Source organism: Pleurodeles waltl, chromosome 2_1 (genome assembly GCF_031143425.1).
Source record: "Pleurodeles waltl isolate 20211129_DDA chromosome 2_1, aPleWal1.hap1.20221129, whole genome shotgun sequence".
NCBI lineage: Eukaryota > Metazoa > Chordata > Amphibia > Caudata > Salamandridae > Pleurodeles > Pleurodeles waltl.
This window is the reverse complement of record NC_090438.1, coordinates 459,420,063-459,445,767: the sequence shown is the minus strand read 5'-3', so window position 1 is coordinate 459,445,767 and position 25,705 is coordinate 459,420,063. Positions and strand designations below refer to the sequence as shown.

At 43.3% G+C, this 25,705-nt stretch overlaps 1 protein-coding gene across 2 annotated transcripts in view; it reads right to left on the bottom strand.

The window, feature by feature from the left end:
- Window positions 1-25,705, bottom strand: part of CENPI (centromere protein I) — a 368,658-nt gene that overhangs the window by 142,894 nt on the left and 200,059 nt on the right. For both annotated transcript variants that reach the window (XM_069213362.1, XM_069213368.1), the window contains exons 12-15: window positions 22,464-22,552; window positions 15,630-15,744; window positions 15,473-15,537; window positions 12,767-12,861 (exon numbers count right to left, since the gene is read on the bottom strand). In XM_069213362.1, coding sequence (XP_069069463.1) covers window positions 12,767-12,861; window positions 15,473-15,537; window positions 15,630-15,744; window positions 22,464-22,552 — 364 coding nt within the window. The remainder of the gene's footprint in view (window positions 1-12,766; window positions 12,862-15,472; window positions 15,538-15,629; window positions 15,745-22,463; window positions 22,553-25,705) is intronic.

Genomic DNA, 25,705 nt, shown 5'->3' with positions numbered 1-25,705 from the left:
CAGCACGAACATTCCTATAGGCTATAGTGAGGATGACTTTGATCCACAAATCAGGCAAAACGATACAAGTCACAAAGTAATCAAACATGCAGCACTGGGCTAATCATTCAGCCATTCAGCTCAAAGATTAATTTTTCAGATGCTTGAAAGAAAGGTTATTCAAAAATAATGTACAATTACTCTGCTCCAGGAAATTGCTTATGAGATCAATCTAAAAGCAAATGACAACAAACAGGTGTACTTCCCTACCATGATGGTTTTTGTAACATCACTGTGAAATATCTGGAACACAGAAAATTATTTAGTGCATGAATATACACATGAGTATGTGGGAACCCAGGTGCAAAATCGATGAAATGTTGAGTTGCACAATATCCAGGTAATTACCTGTTAAATCAACCCTGGTGTGAATTAATTGAACGGAAAAGATTTATTCAGTTCCTAGGAATTATTAGCTAGATCAAGTCAGATACAAATTAGTCGGAACACTGAAAACAAATGAGTTTGGTGAAAAATACTTGAGTTCAGAAAAGAAGCACTTTGCACTGGACATACCCAGTCACTCAGTTCCAAGGAATTACTTTTATAAATAAATAATATTTTCCGTTTTCTTTTTCCCCAGTTGTTGCAAGTTCACAATGCAGCATTAAAAAAATCACATTTACATCACAGAGTATATACATATATTGCATATGTGATGACATCAATGACTGGTAATCATGAAGGTGTTACTTGGTGGGTGAGCTTGGAGGTTCTACAGAAATATGGTATATTACTTATTACTACTAACATTGAATATATAGAGATTTGAGTTTCTGACAGAAATCTGTCAGAGGCACAGAGGTACACTAAGCACATAGGGCAACATACTGTACACAACAGTATCGGACCCCCCCACCCTTAACAAATCTGCAATTAGCCCCCAAAACTGGAGCACCTACATGGCGTCTTCGTCATCCTCAGCATCTTGGTTCCTACTCAGAAGGTATTCCTGGTATGGGCCCCTTATATTCCGGGGGTGATTTCGGGGAGGCATAAGGTTGTGGTAGGCATCTGATTCTGTGTTGCAATATGCCACATCTGTATGCCATACTATTGTAGGCAGAGGTCCCTTTCTTCAACGCGTTGCAACCCTACGCTTAGCTAACAAAAGACCCACAACTATGAGCCGCAGACACCCACGCAGCACATCTCGATCATAACCCACAAGGGCCTGCAATGGTTTGCAAATCAATACCTCATCCGTGATTTCGCCCAAGATGCTAAACATGGAGAGGCAAAAATTGTGCACACCTGGGCAATACCATGCTGTATGCGCAAAACCCAGACCTTTTGCAGCGAGGGCAGCAAGACTCCTCCCTCAAATCAAACATAAATAGTTGGCCGGGATATAATATGCCCTATTATGGTATCTGAAATGTACCAACAGGTGGCGGCCATTCAGAGAATTAGTTCAGGCCAATAAGCAGCAATAAGCCCAGTGTCTCTCAATGAGATCAATGCCTCAACCCTTTTGCCACTCCTGTCCTGGCAGGCCTTAGAGGTACTGAGCTTCTTAACATCTTGTGTATAGGAGTATAAGACTAATACAGCACGTTGGGGAGAAGCTGATTGCAACAAGTATGTGAAAGCAGAAACCTCCAGAGGTTCAGCCAGATCACCATCCAGCAATGCCTTCAATTCATGACGTGTCCTATAGTATTGAAATTGCATAAGCATGTTAACAACAGTCGCTTGCAGCTTACCCTATTCCCAATCATGGAGCACCTTGTCCTCAAAGAAATTGCCCATGTGCCGTATGCCTAGTCCTTGCAAAGACTAGAATTGCGCGCTCCCACCCAAGAGGAAACCAGCCGCACCTCTCCAAAGGCAAACACAGAGAGTAGAACAGGGGGACACGCTGCATGTCTACCAATTTCTTTAAAAGACACTGTGTAGTCCGACCAGTAGGAGAGAGGCGAATCCAGCGATCTACTGCATCCACGAGACGTTGCACAGCTTTCCCAAAATTCTCCCATAAAACCACCTCTGGGTCAGTATGAACTCGAATACCCAAGTAGGACACCAGCTCAGTAGTCCATTTAAGGTGAAATTCTAGTGGTGTAGGTATCGTGGCCTCGGTGAGTGGAAAGATAAGAGATTTATCCTAGTTTACGACAAATCCAGAATGGCCACCAAAGTACACCACGTCCCTGAGGATCGAGGATAAGTTCCGCTCTGGTTTGCAGATGTACAAAAGCGTGTCATCAGCATATGCTGAAATTGTTAAATTGTAGAGTAGAAAGCGAACACCGCAATGGCCATGATATTTGCAAACCGCACAAGCCAGGGGCTCCGCAACCAGAGCATATAATAGAAGAGATAAAGGGCAATCCTGACATGTGACACCAGTATTAACAACTAGCTTGAATACCAGGCCATTACTCGCGCTCGCGGATCTTTATACAACACCTTGACTAGTTTCAGGAAAATCTCTCCCACACAGAAATGACGCAACACGGATAGCATAAATTTCCATTTGAGTGTGTCAAAGGCTTTTTCAGTGTCTAAAAAAATGGCAGTTGCGTAGACTGAAGGATCAATTGGGGAAATAACTCCAAAGAGGGTCCGAAGATTATAACTCACTTATCGACCAGGTATACAGCCTAATTGTTCCTGACCCATTATAATGGGGAGCAAAGGGGCCAGCCTGTTAGACAAGATCTTAGCAAATAAATGTATATCCGTGTTGAGGAGCTATTGTGGCTGATTAGATGAACATTGATCACCTGGCTTATCTGGCTTAAGCAAAGTAATCAATAATGCTTCATGCATAGTTTGGGGCAAGCATCCATTGCGTGCCATCTCCTCGAAGAGGTTGACTAAATGAAGGACAAACTTATCATGATAGGCCTTATAAAAAGCAACCGTCAAACCGTCTGAACTAGGCGCCTTCCCGCTAGGGATGTCTTAACTCCACAATGATCTCCACAAGGCAAAGCGGCACCATAAGCCGCCCCCTCTGCGAGCCAGAAAGCCACTTCATAGCAAAATGTTTCAGATAGTCGGCTGTGGCCTGTTCATTGTAGGGAATTTCTGATGTTTACAAGTCAGCATAGTAGGTTCAAAACCTTTCTACCACCTGCATCGCCCCATGCCAAGTCCAGTACCAGCAGCACTGGGGAAGGATCCGAGTATGTGAGAGGCAGATGCTCGCACTGACGAACCATGGTTAGCAGACCACGTGAGACAAGCCAATAATCAATGCACGTGCCTATACATCATGGATAATAATGAATAATGAGTGTAGCCTCTACTCTGTGGGAAGTGATAACAGACATCCACCAGTCCATTGTTCTCAAACACCGCTGCTATGGCATGACCCGCCATTGAAGGCCGCCTTTGGGGGAACCCAGGAACAATCTAAATCTGGATTCTGCACACAATTAAAATCCCCCTCGCCCCCCAAATCGGAGACACGCTACCATCAGTGGCCAGTTTAGCTTGCAGCGAGTAATAGAACTGTGGATCATCGCAGTTTGGTCCATAGACCCCCCCCCACCAGAAGCACCTCAAAAGAGTCCTTGCAACAATGTTCCACCACAAAACGAACATTCAGATCCACAGACACTTCCTGCAACTTGATCCCCGAACAATGGTGAGCCCATATGAGGACCCCCCTACCGAGGGTGCGTAGTGAACCCCGCAGCACAGCATTCCCCTTGCATATGCCGCAGGTTAAGCACCACAGCTCTAGCCAGGTGGGTCTCTTGTAAGATAGCTATGTTGTTCCGTTGCCACTGCAGGTATAACACTACTTTGCTGATTTTACTATCAATCAATTCTCTAAGTAAGAAAACTCAGTTTAGACCTCTGTGCAGCTGAAGCAATATTATCCTCCATCATGAACTATTCCCAATGTCAGCCAGTAAGTGCCACACACCTTATGAATCAAATTTAATTGCAATGCATGCAATTTGAATGTCTGAAATGCTGCAAACACCACCCCTCACCCACGCCATGTCCCCCCAACAGTCGACACAGCCATACATTACCCACTGAAACCCCAAACTATAATACCCAGAAATCATGTGGTACACACAAGGGGGGGGGGGGGGTAAGTAGTGCCTGCCCAGAGCTCCAATGACATACTGGTGAAGCAAGGCCGTTTCAAGTATAACCTTGCTCCAAACTGGCAAGCAACAAACAGCATTGTGTGGCAGAGTAGAACAATCAGTCATGTGCATCACAATTTGCAATGGATATCACCATCTCATACCTTAGTGGGGTAATTGAGAATGGCTCCAAATTCCAACAGAGTGAACAGCAGTCAAAGCACTCATGTACAGCCATCCAGGCAAATCAGAGAACAAAGGCAATATATGCAACACCACCACAGTGTACAAAATAAGCTCAATCAAACTGTCTAGTGTATATTGTGCAATACAAACCAAAAAAGTATGTAATATCTTAAAGTTATGATCAGAGCAAGAGAGACATATGTATTAGCCCTGCCCCTCAAGTTCACGTGAAGGTGCTTGGTCTTCATCCGTCTGTTGTGTCGATCCATGATAAGTTCTGGAGGAAGTCTGCCACTTGAGGAACTGCTGCACACTCTTGGGGTCAATGACAATTTTGGGTTTCCCATCAATAGCAATGCACAACCGGGATGGGTAGAGCACTGCATAGTCAGGCTTGAGGTCCCTCAATTTTCAATTCACTGGTAAGAACAGTCTCCTCGCCTCCTGCACATGTGCACATAGCTCCATACCTTCATATCTAAGAGACTGTAGTTCCCTGGAGCGGCGTAGCACTGCATCACGCGCTCTATAATTCGGGGAGCCTCACAATGATGGAAGAAGGGTGGGCCCCAGCACAGGACGCAGCACCAATGAGCAATGAGCCCTCTCAACCACAAATGTGTCTGGGAAAGTTTCACACCCCAGCAATTCTAGGAGGACCCCATGTTGCCAACCACCGTAGACTCCGCCAGAGAGACGATACGTAAATTATTTTGCCAAGAGTGGCCTTCCAGCTCCTCAGACTTCACCAATATGGCCTTTTCAAGTTTCTTCTGTGTCTCAGCTGACACTGCCCGCTCATCTTAGATGTCAGACACCCACCTCTCCGCCATATCAAGACACTCTGCACGCTTATAAATATGTTCTGACATCCTGTCCATTCTATAGAAGAGTAAATTAATCTTTCTATCTATTTTGGTGAGGCTACGTTGCATCGTTGTGATGATTTGGCGCAGCTCACTACCCATTTCAGATCCTGAGGCGTTGGATTAGATACAGCGGTTGCTGAGTTTTTTTTTTATTTTTTTTATTTTTTACAGGGTTTGGATGCCTTCCGTTGCTTGAAATGCAGCTTGGCCTAGGTCCTGTCTGCTTTTCCCACCGCAGACGACAGTGTGTCTCGTGATCACAGACAAAATTGGTAGATGAACAAGAGGTGTGGAGTATGCCCATCACTGGGAAAATGGGTAGCAGTCTATATTGACTATGGACTCAGGGTCATTGCCAGCTGGTATGATTGTTAATATTCCAGCACAAAGAGGACTCTCAATGTGGTATTTCACAGCCTTAACATGCCACTCCTATAAGTGTATGAGTCTAGGCATACTCAATGCAGAAATTGCTAAAATGATGTGCAATAGTGTCCAGTTAGGTAATAACATATAGCACTGTGCAGTACTCCAGGTGGGGGCACCTGTGCCACACTTAGAAGAACTGCTCCCATAAGGGTGCACAACCTGTTCCGCAGCAAAGACAGAGCATGTGTTGGTGAATAGTGTCCTAAGCAGGGATATGGCCTTTAAGCACCATCACCATGGGGTCTCCACATGCGATAGGACAACAGTGTTAGGTGACGCCACTATCCCCCTGCCCTCCCAGCGTGCCGATGTTCCAAATAAGTCAGCAGTTGCCTCACCAGGCCAGTCCCCCCCAGATTCTGATGCTGCTCCACAGCACGTCCCCAAAAGGCACAGAAAGGGCAAGGAGAAGGCCGGGGAAGCCCACAACAGTTCAGGGTAACAAGCTCTGGGTATCTGACAGGCCCGAGACAGTGTGTGGCCCGTCAGACAGGTCCCGACGCAACTTACCGGGTCCCAGCCACCGGCTCACTTTCATGTGGCAATCGGAATCAGTAGGCCACGGGCGGTGTTGAAGCTCCGGCAACCCATCCCCTGAATTTACTGCAGAGATACTCCAGCTCCACTCCTCCCTGGCTCCGAGGCTGCACAAGTCTCTTGGGCCCTCCACAGCTACACTTGGAAATGTCACAAGTGTCCCACCACTAATACAGGCCGCACGGGGTCCCGGTCACCAATTTAGGGAGGGACACACAGGTCGCATCAGGTTGTCAAACACATAGTTTTGCAAGAATGTTGAGTTCTACTGGCGCAGCATTGCAGAGTGGTGATAAAGCAACGATCAGCTCTGCGCTGGACTGCACGATGAAGCAGGATACTAAAGGATATTTACAAACAGACAGAGGAGCTCGCCTAACAAGCAGCCATCTTTGACCAGGCAAACTCCCTCATTCCTCCCCACCCCCCAACCAAGTTGCATTTCATCCATAGGAAACTGGCCTTTTATGTGGTATGTGAATAGCATGTAAAGGGACCAGGTATTCCCCAGTGAATGGACAGGGCTTGCTAAGCAATCCCTTAGTGCTCTATTTAGGGGTAGTATAGTTGAGCAGATTAACACCGAGGAGTGGTAGTGTAGTCTTAGGCTTAACACATAGGAGTGCAAGAAATCTACAAATACACACAAAATTTAATAAATGAGACAACACAAAAAGGAGATCCACACCAATTTATAAAAATAGCAAGCATCGTTATATATGTTTAGGCATCAGAGGAAAAAGCGATCAGATAGTACATTTTAAAAAAAATATATATATTTTCACTTTAAAAAGCGGACACTGCAATGTTATCCTATGGGAGGAAAAGCAAGTTCTACAAACAGGTAAAGCAACTTACAAGACCAGTCTCCTGGGATTAAAGGGGAGTAGTGGGCAAGGTCAAAGGCAGCACCCACAGTACACCTTCAGCGGGACGAGTGCAGCCGGGTGCAGAGTGCAAAACAGCATTGGGTGCCCAATGCGTTACTAAGGAGATCAGTCATTACGGGAAGAGGCTGCAGGCACTGGCCAGAAGGCCAGTGGGGCTGAACCAACAGAGGGGCTGAGGTCTCACCCTTCTTGGGCACAAGTAGGCACTTTTGGTCCTTTTCTCCACGGCAACTGATGCAGAGGTGACCTTTGGTGTCAGGTTTTTCTGACTGTTGAGGTCGTGCTAGAGGGGGACTGCGTGCAGCAGCTGAAGGCGTTGTTGGGGAGTTCAGGAGGGGTGAAAGCACAATGGGCTCAGACTCTGGAGGGCTGGGGAGCCTTGTTGGCACCGGTGGTCCACTTCAACTGGTGCTGGAGACAGCAGTTGCAGTGATGACTTCTTTGCTGAAGAATAGGTCAGCTGTTCATGGGAGATTGAGTCTTTTTCAAAGGCAGGCAGTCCTCCTGGGTTTCTGGAGTCACATCTGCAGGGCGAGCTTTCTTTGGTGCAGATTTTGACAAGGATGTAGATAGGCCGGTGAGTTTAGTACCAGGTCAGCTGCTTCTTTTCTCCTTTTCTGCTGTTGTGGCTCTTTAGTGTCCTTGGTCAACAGGATCTGCTTCTCTGGTTCCAGAGGCTCCCCTAAATAATGAATTTAGGGGCATTATGGGTGTGTATGGTAGTAGCCAATGAGCTTCTGACCCTAGGGTTACTACACCCTGTACGTGACCACTTCCGGTGGGAAGTGGGCATAACCCTGTCTCAGAATTCCTAGTTATGCTAACTCAAAGATGGCTACAGCTGAAAAACCATGTCCACATCGCAGTAGCCCACCTTAGGGGTGCTACTAGCCTAGAGGGGGCATGCCTACCTGACTGACCCCTTTCTCCTAGACAGGTGAGAAATGTAGCTTGTGGATTGGGGGGGGGGGGGGGGAGGGGAGAGGTGGGGGTGGGAATGAAGGGGCTTCCTCTTCTGTGAAGGGAAGCCAGATTCGCATTTCAAAGGCAGAAGCCCTTTGAGGCTTGCCACACTAGGAAAGCTAATCGGTAGGTCATCCTGTGGGAAGGGGTCTTGCACCCTCTTCCCAGAAAGGCTTTTGTTCTTGGCCTCTAGACAGCAGAAGGCTCTCACCCTAGGGGGCTAAAACCGTGTCTCGGGTGGCAGGTTGGCAGAAACTGGTAAGTAAGCACAAAGGATGGTAGGATTTCATAGGGCACCTCTAAGGTGCTCTCTGGGTGCATGTATTAATACATCATCCATCACTGATATCAGTGAAGGTTTATTAATATGAGATGTTTGATATCAAACATCCCTGTTTTCAGTGAAGCCATCATGTAACTGGGGAACTCGTACCGACCAGCGTCCAGCACGTGGATTTAAAATGTCTTCCCTGGTCACTTACTATGTCTGAGAACTAGCAAAGACATAGCAGGGTCATATCTGCTCGTGCAGATATGCCCTCACATGTAATATAATGCAACCTGCCTTAAGGCTATAAGGTCTGCTAGAGAGGTGACATACGTATATTGCATGCAGTGTTAGGGGACATGGCACTCAGGCTGTGTGGCATGTCGTGTTTTCACTTGGGGAAACAATCGTACAGTTTAATGAAAGAGATTTGGCACTGGGGATCTGGTTAGCAGGAACCCGGTGCACTTTCAGTTGAAATCACACCAGAAACCAGGCAAAATATTTTGGGCGGGTAACCATGTCAAGCAGAGACACTTTCCTATATCATCCAACACAGTTGTTTAGTTTGCAAGGAATTATTTATTACGACAACCCAGGTAGGAAATGATAAACAGAAGTACAAGGTTTTCAACACAATATAAATGAGATAATTCTAGAGGTATTGCACTGTGTTGAAGAAAAAAGAAAAGTCACTTCACTGCCCTAATGCAGAATCTCTTCCATTTCAGCTCTTGCTCTTGTGTTCTCAGAATGTCCTAGGAACCCTATCGAATGTTAAGCAGAGTAAACTCTGAGCTAGTAGCAGCCAGATGAAGTAACTGCGGTGCAAAACTGGATCATGGTCTTTGGTTAGATGAGAATCTACTGTGAACTGGATAGTGCACGGAGAAATCGGACAGCTCAGTGTAACAAAACTGTCAGGCAAAGCCGGTGTTGACAGAATTACCTTGCACTGGTCCTTCTTGAGTTTTTGAAGCACTCTTGGTATGAGAGCAACTGGAGGAAACGCATAGGCTTATACACCTGCCCAAGGAATTAAAAGTGCTTTTTCCTCGGTGCTGGGATACCACCAGCTGCTTGCAAAGACAGCATTACATATTGTCTGGTGTAAAAAATTTAAAAAAACAGATTGAAAAGCAGTAGTCCCCATTTATCAAAGATCAGACTGCTCCTTCATGTCTACTATCCATTCGTGCCAGTCTCAGACGCACCTGCAGAGAACACCCACCACTACATTGTGCAGGCCTAGAACATGTTCTACTCTTTGGTCAATGTAGTGACTAATAAAAGTCAAAGTTTTTTACCTTGCTGCAATAATATCTGGGATGTTGCTGTGCTGTGTTTTCTTATGTTGTTGAGGGTTGTCATGTTGTCTGTTAAAGAAGAGCCTGTTGATAGGCACTGTTTTGTAGAAAAGCTATCAAAGTTAATTTCGCCACCGCAGATCTAGCAAAGTGATGTACAGTCGTGGGTCTCCTGGTGAACACAATCCACAGGTATAAAGTTCTTGGATGTGGGCTTCCCCCACTCAGGAAGGGGTCCCTCGGTGGTAAGATGAATTTGATGCATATATGTCCTAGCCTGTAAACATATTGTATATATAAACACCTTTTTTGATAGAGAATTCACCCGGAAGCAATTTTGTCTGATAAATGTGGAGGTCTTACTGGCACTGGGATAGGTTGTTTTAAGTCATGGGTCTTTGAACTTTCAAGAGGAAAACACTTGCAATCCCAGCTTGGTTTTGTTAAAGCAGCTACTTGAACATCACGATCATGATTCCTAAATGAATAGCCTTGGCATGAGCGCTGCAGCACGACTCCACAGTGGTTTTGCTCAATTCGAAACGTAATGTCCCTTCGGCCCTCAAGGCACTGCACAAACCCATTCTGTAAGATCTCTATATAAAAAGAGCCTGCAGGTCACAGGATTTAAACAAGAGCCTGCAGAGCTCATGAATCCACCTACCCGATGCCCACAGTGGGAAAATATACCACCAGTATTTGGAAGAAGGGAGTATCCTCTATCATACAATGACACCGATAGCTCATAGAAGTAACTTTACCTGCTCCTCCACACTAAGGCGCTATTATGCAGCCACAAAGACACTGAAGACAGGCTCGGAGAGGTCACTACTCAAATTGTTTTTGCACCAAGTACTTTTGCTAGCGAACAGCGTTCTAAAACTAGAGAATATACCCTTTGCTATACTTACTCTTTTCAACCAATGGGAAGCAGCAAGGCTAGCATCAATATTAATGAAGTCTTAATAAAGCAATACTACATATATATTTGTCACAAAACAAGTGTTGGGCAGAGTTTGGATATTATGATTGAACACACTTCTTTTCACCTCTTTAAATCAAAACTATAATATAAAAACTAATTTTCTATAGAAAAGTCTTTTAAAGTCGCCCACTTGTCTTTGCTAGAGCATGCATGTTAAACAACGATCAAAGCCAAGTACAGATATTTATGAGGGACAACGTAATGTTTCGCATCAACTACAGAATGGAAGTATCTCCGAGACAAATGGAGGGTTTCTTCGTACAGTATTTCATCCAAAAAAAATTGTGTAAAAAAATAGTGGTACATGAATTATTGAAGAATGGCGTCACATTCTGCTAGATATGTGTACAAGCTGTGAGAGACACTCAACTTAAGTCCAGCACATTACAGGGTAGGCGCTCAAAAGAATCAGGGAAATAACACTGAAAAAGAGGAAAAAAGCTTAGCCAGAGAAAGTAAAGTAATTCAAAGAAGGCACCCAGCCGCTCAGGGGATGAGGGTTACCGACCGCATGCGAGGAGCATATACTAGGAAGCAGTGGCAGACTTTCTGAAGGGTGAAAACAGAAGAGTGTAAGGGTCACAACTACTTCGGTGCATTTACGTAGCCAGTTTTCATATTAATTATTTTCGATGACACGTTTCCACATACGTTTCAGTTCTTAGATATCCATGGCAGGTACATGGGCAGACACTGGTAGCCAGAGAGACCAACAAACTGTCAAGTAACAATGTTATCATATATTGCCCATCAACTATCCACACCAGAGCGAACATTCAACATTTTTTATTTGGCTCAAACCATCTCGCCATCTCTAAGCAGTTTCCATTTGAATATAAAAGCCGCGCGATGCAATCAGGAGCATCCTTTCTAAGAACAGCTGAAAGAACCTCTGGTAACTGTCACTCTCACAGAGTACTGTGGTCTTCAATTGAATACTTCACTGTGGGCGTGGCAAACAGAACATTAATGGAAAAGAATAATACTGGCCAGTGTCTATACAAATGTTTAGATGTGTTTTGTACGCTCCTCACCACCAGTTCCCTCAATAGATAGCAGTGCTCACAGAGGCTATGTCAAATGGTACTGTCATCACAAAACATCATGCTATAGTATTAAAATATTATCTAGTATTAGAATATTGTATTGGGAATAAAATACACTGTGGAACCACGCACTGTGAGAGCAGCTTTACTCAGATGTTGTTTATGTGTGAAAGATCTTTTGGTTAGAGAAGAACCATGTGCACTTGGGAGATTAACTGCAGCCATCAATGACAGGAAAAATTGACAACCTCTGGAATGTCAGTCCCTCTTAGGGGGTAACTTGTTTCTATGCAATTCTGCTTGACTGCAGGAGAATTGAGCAACTTTCCAAACTAACAGAAAATGGGATTACCTGATAGGTGCTATCAACGCAAACAGATGTGTCTTGGGAATCCTTTCAATATAACTCAAATAGGTTATGTGAGCTGCTGATAAAGCATGGTATTTCTATCCTTAATAGAAAATAAAGTAAAGCACAGAGGAGACAATGATTTATGTTAAGGTATTTTCTGATAGGAACACCTAGGTGAACTCTCAGGTTTCAACCTAACCAATAAACATCACAGAATTCAATGCAGCGGACTGCTGCTGAGTCACTATCTGAAATATTGTGCAAATGGAACTTAAGTTAGGTGACAGTCCTTCACTGTAAAGACATCAACAGTGGATTTAGTGGCTAGAGATTTTGTTTTTTCTATTATGGCACTGGTAGAAGATAACCAAGTACGGATCTAATTTGGAATCACAGTTTCTACACACATGGTGGCCACTATGTGTGAGACCAAGCCTGGGTATTATGTCCTAAGGTAAAAAATTTGAACAGACTGCAAGACTGTGTACATTCTTCCTACTAATGTAAGGATGGCAATTTTTAACTATATTAAAGAAAGGGCATTTCTGTGAATATCTGTTGAAGTAGTTTATTCAAGGGGCATTTAATGTTTTTGCATTTGACATGCACACATATGCTTAGACACAGCTTAATCTGACAATACTGAACCCTTTGCTAGAAACCTGCACCCACAGAATCACCATGGTACCTATGTGGGCTAAAGCACACACACTCTGGATGTATTGTAGACTCTCTAGGACATAAGATATGTATCTCAAACCATTGTTACAGTCAACGGTGCACTGATCATTCACAAACAACGTATATTTTTAAGTACAGTTTATTTAAAAATGTACTTACGTAGGACTATCAGATGTGTTGGTCCTTGCAGCATAAACTGCATGCCATGTAAGCCAATTTTGTAGCATCTCCTTCAAACTCTCAATTATACTACACTGTGAAACAAAAACACATTTTAATTTATTTCCAGAAAGGAAACACCAACGTAGCAGGCATAACAAAGCAGGTTCTAACGGCAACTCCCAATTTAATAAGTTCCATTTGAAGTTTTAGCTAAAAGTGATGTTTGCAGTTGGTCAATTAAATAAATGTTGATTTACACAAAAGTCTCTCAAACCTCAACACTGCCAGCATCATAAGGGCCACGACCTACAGTCACCACAGAGCCCTTAATAGCTGGTTTTGAATTTACAATGCTGAGGTAAGACCCTACTTTTTGAGGGTATATGCCATTCAGAGGTCAGCGTCTAAACTGTTCTCATCAGACAAAAACAACATGAAAGCCTGCCCATTTATTAAGCATATAGCTTTAAATTATCCTAATTCCACATTGCTTTCATCTGATCAAGCATTATACGTGACTCAAAGCTGACATACTATACAATTGTTTTTCAGTTCGTATAATTAAAAGTAATCATTAGGCAGGATGTATTGATTTTAACTTCTTAGCAATATATCTAGCTCCTTTTTAGGTGGTTCCAAAATTGACCTACAATTCTGTTTTATAATTAGCTGCAATTATCAAGCAATCCAGACTCTCCCTGGGCATCCTGTGACTTTCTACACAGAACTAGGTTCCATTATGTCTTGAGCTTTCAGCAGTATCAATTTAGTATCAACCCTCTTAATTGAATGTCCTGGATCCCCAGCATGATTTCTGGTCTATTAGACGCGGAGGAGCATTTCCATTTATATGTTATTTTGTAGAGCTTTGACCTGCCAGAGCTCTCAACCAGTAGCTGTTCACGTTCATAAATAACACTCTAGTTGCAACTATTTTAGTACTGCATCTGTATATTTTCATGAACTTGCTGCGGTACATAGCTTAAATATGCTAGATGCAGATGTTTTCCTTCTACATCCAGCTACTGTGATCTGCAGAGGTATAAATACCACAGTCCAGAGGTGGGTAATCCAAGATACAAATCTCATGATTTTCAGATCCATTTACATAGAAGTCTATCACGAGAGGTATCTGGATTTGATTAGTATCTCACAGTAGTAACCCAATAACTCCCAGTGGCCTGTCAAACCAAACACTTCAGTCACGCAGTCTTGGAAACAAGCGGTTCTTCATGCTGGTCAGAAATCGCCATCTGAAAAGAGCCAAACCTCCATCACCTCGATAACCAGTTCCTTGACAAAAGCAGAATTTTAATGTGGCAAGCTGTTCAACCTGCCACGATCCAACGTGGCCCTAGCACTCAACTTTCTTTATCTGCATTTTGAATGGTGTTATGGGGGACAAGGCTACGGCAGGTTAGGGTAATAGTAACAACAATCTGCTGACAGATTGCTGCTGGACTGTCTTGGTTTATTTCATCAAAATTTCAAAATGCTTACATAGGAACTCAAGAAAAATGAATACAAATGTACAGAGTGCCTTCTGCGCTTAGTTCTAGATCTTCTGTTTGTAAACTCAGAGGAAACCTACTGTTCAACTCCAGGAAATAAAACTAGAGCTTTTTCTACGGTTCAACCCCCAGATCCCCTGTACATTTATATATGATGCTTCCCCTCAGGTAAATCCATTTCCTCGACATCGGCAATACTGGACAGCATGTTGATCTTCAGGTGTCATGATAGTACCAGAGTAATTTAGATGATTAACAAATGTTACTCCTCTGTCCCACCCATCTAAATTATCAACCTCTTTATCCCTAGAGACGAATAGGAAGTGGAGTTAATGAAAAAGAATCATTAGTACTGCCTGAATAAACTACGGATCAGCTCTAAAAGTCTGAACAAGCAGTGTGCACAAAACCTATCCACGTTGCTCCAAGGACTACTTTGCTGATAACTTTCAAAATACCTCTGAAACGTTGCTAATAGTTCTTTGACCTTCAGCAGAAAGTGTGAATTCTAATGGAGGTGGGGAGGCAGAAAGTTTTGAATCTTACTCAATACTTACTAAATGCGGTTTGGGTTTTGGGCAACTGGAATTCTATAGGTCGATATTTGCAGTTCAAAAATACTTAGCCCCGAATCGAAAGACCTCAACACCAGTCTTATGGAGAGTTTAAGCATGACATACTGCAAAAAGATTTCAGATTAAAGTTTAAAAGACGTTGAGGAAAATGGAGGATATCTCCTGAAGAATATTTTACTCTTATAGAACGTTAGTAAGCACAAACCAGTTTATCATCATTTGATGCAAAAGGTTCAAATGACTTGGAAGTCAACACAAATAAAAACATTTACAACCCAAATAGGACAGTGTTGCAGTCAGTAAACTGAAATTTGACAGTTGCGCACAGTAGCCAGAAAATTCTCGAATTCCCCTGGCATGCTCCTAACAAAAAATATGATGTTGCAATAAAAAATTATCTTAATACTCCATTCAGCCAATATTATCTATGCAACATCAATGGAGAGATAAAAGTATGATTGTGCTGTACAATTCTCTGGAAAAGAGCAGTTTTTTTCAGTAAACTGAGCAATTACATATTATGTCTAAAATAAACGTTACTCATTCAGCAATAACAGTGCGCTATGTTGTACACTAATGTTTACCAACCATTCTCAAAACTGATACAAGTTCTGTACCTTGAAATAAATAGATGACAAGAAGAAATGCTGTCCCAGTGGTTCATAAAGAAGAGATTCAATTTCTGAAAGTGAAAACAGACATTCATTTGTTTGTGATGCATCATTATTGCCCAGTAAAGACAAGTCAGATATTCCAGGGCACAAACCAGCATACCCGAGAAGGACGGGAGAGGTATCCACTTCATGAGGTTGAGTATCTGCAACCTGTAGCAGCCATTCCAATGTGGAAGACACTTGTAAACAAATTCTTCACAGTTTGAAAATCCCTCCTGAAATACAAATACAGTCACAGTATGAAACTAAGCCTAAGATACGGTCTTTCAGGGCAGCATATGGACTCCATCATCAAAGTCCAAGGGAAAAAAAAAAATACAAAACTAGTGTAACATGGAACAGACTACTTGATTTGCCCAAATGTTAAAGTCAACCACTAACTCAGAAGTGGAAAAACATGCAATTTAAATTTATTTCCAAAAGCTATAAAGATGTATAGTTCAATTTTAGAGGCCGAATGACAAGACATTTTGATAGTTTATAGTATCATCATGTGGGTCATGGAACAATACAGCAGAAAAAAGCTTAAAGACCTACGCCTGCATATTTTTATGACTGCTGCAGCAGTTTGAGTCCCTAGCTCTCTTTTCGCTTTATTCAGACTGATAGCCTCCCCTGCTTTTAACATGTCATGGATTCTAGCTTTCTTCACACCTTCTTCATATTACCAAGAGTTCCTCTCAGGAGAGCCTTCACTGGATTTTATCAATTAAATCACAAACATGCGTGTCAACTGCATGAACAGTACTTTGAAGTGTCTGTGGTCAATACCGTGTTCCTCACCAAAACACAATTACCCTCACAGCCTATAATCTCTGCATTACGAGCAAACCAAAGTTCTTCAATGGAAATCAGGTGGCTTCACTGAAAACCTTACATACCCAATTTCACTTCAGAACATAACATGCATTTGAGAGCCAATGCATGCATACCTTAAGGGCTAAGGAAACGTTGCTATATAAAATGACCATCACCCTAATTCAAGAAAAGTTAATTGGCAGCAAAGGCGAAACATTTACTTACTACGGGTAGAGCAGATTATTTTAAGTAATCATTTCAGTACAATGTAACCAAATGATAGTAAAATACTTGTCCTGTGAATGAAGTGTGCACATGAATATGCCTTCCATCACCACCAACAGCGGTATCCATTGCAACATACAAAACACCAGCCTACCCTACTCTTCCCTCTGAACTTCTGCAGTATAATGAATTAGACCAGTGGCGGCTGGTAATTTTAGGAGGGAGTGGGGCGGGAAGTCGGTTAAGCACACTCACACTTATTCATTCACACAAGCACGCACGCACATCCATTCACAACACTCATCAACATTCAAACATACACACAAGCACCAAATGTTCATTTAAAAAATACACACACTTACCACCTTCAGCTCGGAGGTCCCAGGAGGGTTGGGACTGCTGCCTTCCCTCTCTGGCTGACCGTAGGTCAGTAAACGTATTTAGAGACCCAACCCAGAGGGAAAAAACTTCTACAGAAAAAAAAGTTTTTTTGTTAGAAAAACCCTCACCCACCAGGGTTACCGCTTGGTGGCATGCTTCATCATTGGGTTTCTACCCGTTCTGCTGCAGAACGAGGCATGCTGCGACCGACAGAATACGTGGGAGCACTATTGGTATCAGCGATGCGGATGCTAGAAAAGGATAGGAGTGGTGGGGTTTTGGTAAATTAAAAATACCCCCTCTTCTGGATGATATTACTAGTTTAGTATGTCTCACAGGGGTGTTATGATTAAAAAGGGGTGTCAGGAGGGTGGGGATATTATGTACCTGTCCTCCTTAGTGGTCTACATTTCTCAGTCTACCCCTAAACTCCTCTTCAGGATCAAAGTGATCTCCCTAGTATCACTCCTCATGCGCCTTACACTGTGTAGAAGTACCTTTACTATTTACCATGGTAAGGTGATACATACCAATGAAATTAAATTAAATAAATACTACCCATCAGTGTCAATGCTCTGCTGGGCAAATTTTCAGTGCTTATGCTAATTGCATCGTAGGTCCTTCGGGAGGGGTGTGTGCTTATAGTCACAAGTTCCTAAAAGCGACACTCCTGCCTTTAAACCTACTCCTCACCTTGCTGTGGCCCCAAATAAGACCTTAGGTCAGCCAATAAGGGAAGGCAGCAGTACCAACTTCGTCAGAGTGGGATGGGGTCAGTGACACTTCTGACCTCTCCCCACTGTGTGACAAAGTGTCACTGATTGACACTCGCCCTGGGCGCTTCAGGGCTTAAACCTGAAGCGCCCAGGTCAAAGTCAATGGGTGACACTTCCCTTCATCACCAAGGGGGAAGGGCCTCAAGGCACCTTTGCTGAGCTGAGGAGGTCAAGCCCATAGGAGCTGTGACCTCTTCAGCCCAGCAAAGTTCAGCTCTAGCAGCCAGGAGTTTGCGCAAATCGCGCATGTCTCGCTCCTGGCTGCCTAATCTGAACATGAAGAGTGTGTCAGGCTGACCTTTGCTTAGCCTGACAGACACTCTTCATGAGGGGCAAAAGGTGGAGTGGCGTGGACCCTCCCCCGCCCTAAAGGATGGGCTATGGCTGAATTAGACACTGGAGAAGTAATCCATTCAAAGATGCTCCAAAATCTGGAAATGAATTAATTGGAGTAGGCCAGATTCAGAGGTAAAAGACAGATCAGAGAGATGCTGTGTGCTGATGAGGAGGCCTTTCAACTAAGATTACATTCAATTGGTCTAAAGTGATGACATCTGTAACTGAAGCACATCTTGTTAATTTTGGGGCTTGTCTGCAGAACAACGCTGTGAGGCAGTTGGCTTCGAATGAGATAACAAGGTCTGGTGACCAAAGTTGGAGTTAAAGCTTCAAAGAGAGCAAACTACTTTCTTTCATGTAAGTCAAGTAATAGGTTATAATTAATACATTTACAAGAAAAATAGGGAAACACTTATTAGGTTTACATTGAAGGAAAATAGTTTAACTGCAAAAGGACATTAACAAAAAATAATAGGAGATGTGCAAAGTGTAGGAAAGTGTCCCTTTTTGAAATATCTCCACTTTTGCCTGGTGTTCAATGCAATTTTGACTAAAAGTGCACTGGGTTCCTACTAACAAGGTCCCCAGTGCCAGATCTCTTTCAGTAAAACTGTGCAATTGTTCCCCAATTGGCAATATCTCTGGCCTCATAAAAGTCCTTAGTAAATGGTACCTCAGATCCTGGGGCATGGGTACCAAAGAAGGTCTCCAAAGGCTGCAGCATGTTTTGTGCCACCCTCAGGGACTCCTTACCTACCACATGCAGACTGACATTGCAGGCTATGTGTCTTGGTGCAGCTAGGAGTGAAAACACTACATGGCACACAGCCTGCGCTCTGTGTCCCTTAAACACTGCATGCAGTACATGTAAGTCACCCTTAGGGTGAATGCCTGTTAGAAACGGGGTCTCTAGTTGGCAGAGGTATACAACCTTGTCCAAGTACAGACCACAACCCTAGTCAGGGTAAGTCACACACAATCCAAATTATCCTGTGCCCACCCTCTGGTAGCTTGGCACTGAGCAGTCAGGCTTAACTTAGAAGGCAATGTGCAAAGTATTTGTGCAATAAATCATGCAATAACACAGTGAAAACACCACAAAAATACACCACACAGATTTTGAAAAATATAAGATATTTATCTAAATGAATTAAGGTCAAAACGATCAGGATTTGATAAGTACAAGTTGAAATATCACTTATGCAATGATAAGAAGAGTTAAGTCTTTAAAAAGCAACAATTGTCTTGTGTGCACAACGTACCTGGTATGCATCAAAATTACACACACAGAGACCGCAGAGGAGGAGATGGAAAACAAAGGACGTGAGTCGGATTTCCAGGCACACTAAGACGATGTGTTGATTCCTTTCCATGCGGCAAGGACTTTGCGTCGAATTCTGGCGCGCAGGCTTGAATTCTCTTTGCGGTGTGGGGTCGTCTGATGCCGAGGGACAATGTGTGGAAATCCTGGGTGTTCTGGACGAAGTGACAGGTGCTGCGTCAATCCGGTGGGCGATGCAGCAGAGTTTCTGTCGCACAGTAGGTGCTGCGTCGATTCCTCATGCAGGAAGTCAGGCTGCGTCATTCTGGCTCTGCAATGTGTCGGAACCAGTGGGCTTTGCATCGAAGTTCAGGTTGCAACGCTGGCGCTGGGTTGATCTTCACTCGGGGAGCCGGGCTATGTCGTTCCGGAGCAGTGATGCAGTGATTCTTTCAGCGCCAGACAGGCTGTGCGTTAATTTCAGCAAGCTGTGCATCGATTTCACCAAACAAGGAGCTCCTTGGAAGAGAAGAAGTCTTTTTGGGCCTCAGACTTCAGGGAATAGGAGGCAAACTCAATCCAAAACCTTGGAGATACCTTCTCAGCATCCCTGCAGAGCCAGGGGGCAGCAAGGCAACAGCAGGGCAGCAGTCCTTCACAGCATTTCAGCTGTTCAGTATATCAACCGTCTAGGAGGGACAAGGTCCCAGGTGTTAGCAGAGGCTGCGAAGGAGTTTTGGCAGTTTTGTCTTCTCCATCACATATCGTGACGGCAGAATATATTCCGGGCCGAGCCAATCTGATTGCAGACTGGAACTCACGATTCCTCAGGGACAGCAGTGACTGGAAGCTGCGCCCTCTGATTTTCAGCAAGTTGAATACCCTATGGGGTCCTTGTGGGATAGATCTGTTTGCCTCGAGACTCAACACTCAACTGACACGTTTCTTCAGCTGGAGACCGGACCCTTTGTCATCCGGGAAGGATGCGTTCCTTCAGTCTTGGGAGTCGGGAATCCCCCCCTTTCATCTTGATTCAGAGAGTACTCTCTCAGGTGAGGAGACAGAAGGCGGAATTAATTTTAGTGACACCCAGATGGAAAGCTCAACCTTGGTTCCCATTGGCTATGTTGATGTCATGCGCCCCCCGTGGCGATTCCGCAGGACCCTCGTCTCTTGTTAGATCCGGTGGGATCCCCTCATCCACTGATCTGGAGGGGACAGTTATCCCTAATGGCGTGGAGAATTTCCGGAGACGCTGGCAAGTGCCTGGAGTTTCGGACAAAGCAATGTTTTTCTTGTCTCAATTCTGGGCTCCTTCCACTCACAAACGTTATCAATCTTCCTGGAAAAGATGGGTGTGTTGGCGTGATGAACGGGGAGTTGATCCCTTGGGGTCTTCCATTGTTATGATTGTCAATTTTCTCTCTGAGCTAGCATCTCAGGGTCTAGCGTATAGAACCATCAACAACTTTAGATCGGCAATTTCAGCAGGTCATCCCCATATAGAAGGGAAGCCGACTGGGGAACATCCGTTAGTTTGTAAGCTACACCCCGGAATTCACATGGTCTCACCTCCTCAACCTAAATATTCTTCCCTCTGGGATGTAGATATTGTTTAAAAGTTTCTGATATCTTGGCCATGCAACAAGGATCTTTCTCGCAAACAGCTTTCTGCGAAGTTGACCATTTTATTGTGTCTGCTGTCTTGTCGCAGAGTGTCGGACGTGCGGGCTCTGGATTTGGCAGGTAGAGTATTTACTCCTTCGGGAGTCTCATTTACTATTTCCAACCGTACAAAAACGTTTTCCAGATGCGTTTCTTATCTAGCTTTTCCTCATCATCAAAAATTATGTATTGTAAAATGTTTAAAAGCTTATGAGGAATGTACTAGAAAAGTACGCAAGATTTTTCAGGGTCATTTGTTGATTTCTTTACAAAAACCTTTTGGTCCTGTTTCATCGGCTACTTTAGCACGCTGGGATCGCTTGATCCTTCAAGAAGCGGGTATAGATGTTTCTAGGTTTGGAGCACATTCAGTTAGAGGAGCAATGGCGTCTCAGTCGTTCTCTATTGGTTCTCGTTTGGAGGACATTATGAGGGGGGATGATTGGTCATCGGATTCTACATTTAAAGTTTTCTATCACAAGCCTATTGTTGATGTAGTATCGACTGTTGTAAATCAGCTTTGAACTAGCATAATCCGAAGCCTCCAGTCCTGACATAGAATAAAAAGAATTCTGGCTATCGCGTCAAGAATTTTCAATTCTATTAAGGACACGGAGGCGAGGATTATCCCTCCCATTGTAAAGACTGTAATATATGTTTTGTTGGATTTAATGTATATTAACACATTGTTTTACAATTTAACATACCCTCCCTTGTGAAATATATGGTCCTTTTGACTTCTGAGAATATTGTTATGGCTTATTCTTTGTGTTCCTAGGTTCGGAAAACAAGGGAGTCTGATCGTGTTGGATCTTCCAGGTTCGGTTCTGTTGAAAATTTCGGATTCCTGATATGTCCGTGGACGATCGTCGAGATGCAGCTCGGTTTTAGGCTGTGCGTTAGGAAGAAGATTCAGGAGTATCCAGTTTGGTTCCAAGTACTCATATGTTTCATTGCAAAGAAAGAGGAAGGACTATGCTGAGAGAGTTATATATATATGGACAGGTTCCCTATGATTGGTAGTCATAAACTACTGGGTATCATCGGAAATGTAGTTCTTTTGTTTTGTAAAAGTTCATTGGCTGCTGAGTTTTTGCAGTCAAAAGAGAGAAAGCATAATCCTCCACTCCGTGTCCTTAATAGAATTGAAAATTCTTGACGCGATAGCTAGAATTTTTTTTATCCCGCAGTAGATTGAAACCAAAGGTTTGTACCATGATCAAAATGCAGATGCAAGGAAGCAGTTGAAACATTTCAATTTATGACAGTTGTAGCTTGCTGCAGGGTAAAGGCGAAGTCACACTGATGCACACAACAACCGGCGCACATACAGTCCCTGGCATGACTGCACATAGTTTCAGCACAAACCATTTCCTGACCCCTAGAAAATGCAGCAGAGCACTAGGTAGAGACACTCTGGTAATCAATATATACAGGCAGCCTTCAAATCACACAAATAAATAAAGCAAATGTGTTTAAAGACTCTTACTTGTAGAAACTGCTGTGCATTCGCGATTGAGTCCAGGAAAGCCTTGACCTCTGCCTCGTTATGCTTTTTGCCGGTGTACCACGCACAGTCTGTGAACAAAAGTTAGTAGTGAATTTTAAGCATTACGAAGGAATGCAAGGATTGAAGAGTAACTACAACATAAAGCAGACTTTGAGCACCCACATCCCATCAACAGACCATGTTTGATGTCCTGAAGAGGAGATACTTCCCTTTAAAGGGGGAAGGCATGGAAACTCTCTCAATGTGACCTCTCTTTTTCTTTAAAAAAAAAAAAACTTTGTTAAATTAACAATTACAACTATTCAGATATTCTGAATGGGAAAATGAGATTTTAGGCAAGAAAAAATAAACAAAGGAAATGCATTGGGAACTAACCCTGAATAAGTAATATGCCACCTAAAGCAGTTGGGAAGCTCCAAAAACCCACAAAGCAATAGCAGTCATTGCAATTGCTTTCTCTGCGCTCAAGTTCGATTTCATTTTTTGAGGTGGACAGGGTTCTTAAGAATTTAATAAAAATACATATGTTGGAGGCCTAGGATTGCATGCCACTCTTCCGCCCCCGTGAACAGATCTTCACATTATGTTATATGCGGGCGTCCACGCCCAAGACAGTAACTGGGAAAACATAACAAAGGAGTGCATACAAATACAGCGACATACCCTTTCAGGGCTAGATTGAGTAACCGTTCTGGATTCAAAACAAAGGTAAGGCCCTGGCCTTCATGGGGTTGCTCTGTAAAGAGCAGCTCTGGTGACATTTCCCCTTAGCAGAGGGCACTCCAGGTCTACTTGGAGGTGTAAAAGGAAAGGGAAATATCGACCTGGTTGTGGTACTAAAAATAAAAAATAAAAATAAAAAATAACAAACATGTTCTAATAGGTCAGAAGTGTGCAAAGAATGAAAATGGCATTGCGTTTGATGATACTGAAAGAAATTACAATGTATGCAAATTAAAAAACCAGTTCTAAAAATCTAACGGACTTCTGGATTCTTATCATGCTATATAACATTGAAGTTACGCTTATAATCCATTCGTTTGAAGATTTCAATCTGCCAGGCATTATTTGGGCAGATTTTACAAAAGACCAAGCGAGCCATATTCCCAAAAAGCACTCCACAAATAACTAACAGGACAAAGCTGATAAAAAAAACCTCCCTAAACAAAGCCCGGGCTTCCAACATTCACCTACATCTATCGAACCTCTGCTTATGTCCATGAAAAGTCCACGCTTTCAAAAGATGACAGCAAGTACTACCAATGCTGCACCGTTGATTGGTAGAGTATACAGTCATAAAAGAAAAACATGTACAGTTTTGACTCACCACCTGTAATCCAGTTTCCACAAAGTTCGCAGGGTTGCATTATTTAAACTAGCTTTGGCATACAAATTTTCATTAATGAGTAGGACTTCTTCCTTCCTCAAACAGAGCAGCAGTGACCAGCATTTAAAATTGAACTACAATAGCTATTAAATCCTATACGATTACCATATAACGACTATGGTGGAAAATGACCAAAGTAGATTTTAGATTCCCTTTAGTCTTTTTCGGAATCCAAATATCACCTACCCTTACATGATCCAAGACCAGTTTTTGGTATATGTGTTTCATAAACGGAATATCCTATTTGGAGAGGCAGATTTAATAAGAGGGTAGTGTTGTTACTGGAGTTGTAGAATGAGTAAATAGTTTCCCATGCAGTAATCAATACCATCATTTTGAATTTATAAGCACTGTAAATCAGTGGCATTTTCAATTTAATAGTATGCGATTAACGGCCCTCCCATGAACAAGCATTGGTAAATGCATTAAGTTTCATCTACGTGATTAATATTATTTATTTATTGTTTTGGTAAGATTTAGCTTGGTGAGCACACGAGGAACAAGCACTGGTAAATGCAGGAAAGAGCTACAGCAAATATAAACAGAGGAAAAGTAAGTAGCATGCACAGGAAACATTGAAAAGCAAGGAAAGCAAGGAACGCAAGAGAGGGCAGATAAGTCCCTTTTAAGGTATATATTAAATACAATATGTTGGAAATGACCTTTCTGCAGGGTCATCCCCAGACTTTTTGCCTTCCTCCTTCTCTTTTTCTGACCTCATTTTTGCTGGCTTTAGGACTCTGTGCACTTTTCCACTGCTAATCAGTGCTAAAGTGCATATGATCTCTCCTTAAAACATGGCGACATTGGCTCATACCCAATTGGACTATTTAATTTACTTATAAGTCTCTAGTAGAGTGCCCTATATGTGCCCAGGGCCTGTAGATTAAATGCTACTAGTGGGCCTGCAGCACTGGTTATGCCACCCACTTAAGTAGCTCCTTAACCTTGTCTCAGGCATGTCATTGCAAGGCCTGTGTGTGCAGTTTCACTGCCAATTCGAACTGGCATTTAAAAGTACTTGCCAAGCCTAAAGCTCCCCTCTTTCTATACATAAGACACCCCTAAGGTAGGCCCTAGGTAACCGATAGGGCAGGGTGCTATGTAGGCAAAAGGCAGGACACGTACCTGTGTAGTTTACATGTCCTAGTACTGTCAAACTCCTAAATTTGTTTTTACACTGCTGTGAGGCCTGCTCCCTTTGTAGGCTAACATTGGGGCTGCCCTCATACATTGTTTTGAGTGGTAGCTGCTGATCTGGAAGGAGTAGAAAGGTCATATTTAGTATGGCCAGAATGGTGATATAAAATCCTACTGACTGGTGAAGTTGGATTTTATATTACTATTTTAGAGAGTGAGCATTTCTCTACACTTAAATCCTTCTGTGCCTTCCAATCCACGTCTGGCTAGGTCTAGTTAACATTTCCCTTGTGCATTCACTCAGACACACCCCAAACACAGGACACTCAGCCTCACTTGCATACATCTGCATTTTCAATGGGTCTTCCTGGGCTGGGAGGGTGGAGGGCTTGACACCTGCATGTCAAAGGACTGTAGGCTGCCCTCACACAAAGGACTGCCACACCCCCTTTTGGGACCCTGGCAGACATAATGGAACTGAAAGGGGACCTTGTGCACTTCTATGCCACTCTTAAGGTTAATGCTCCCCCACTTCAAAGGCATATTTGGGTATTTAAGCAGGGTCTCTGACCCTACCAACTTAGACACTTCTTGGGGTAGACACTCTACCTCACAGAGGCTTCTGGACAAGAAACCTGCTGGTGAAGAGTCCCTGAACCAGACCTGCCAAGAGGAACTGCCTGGCTGCCCAAAG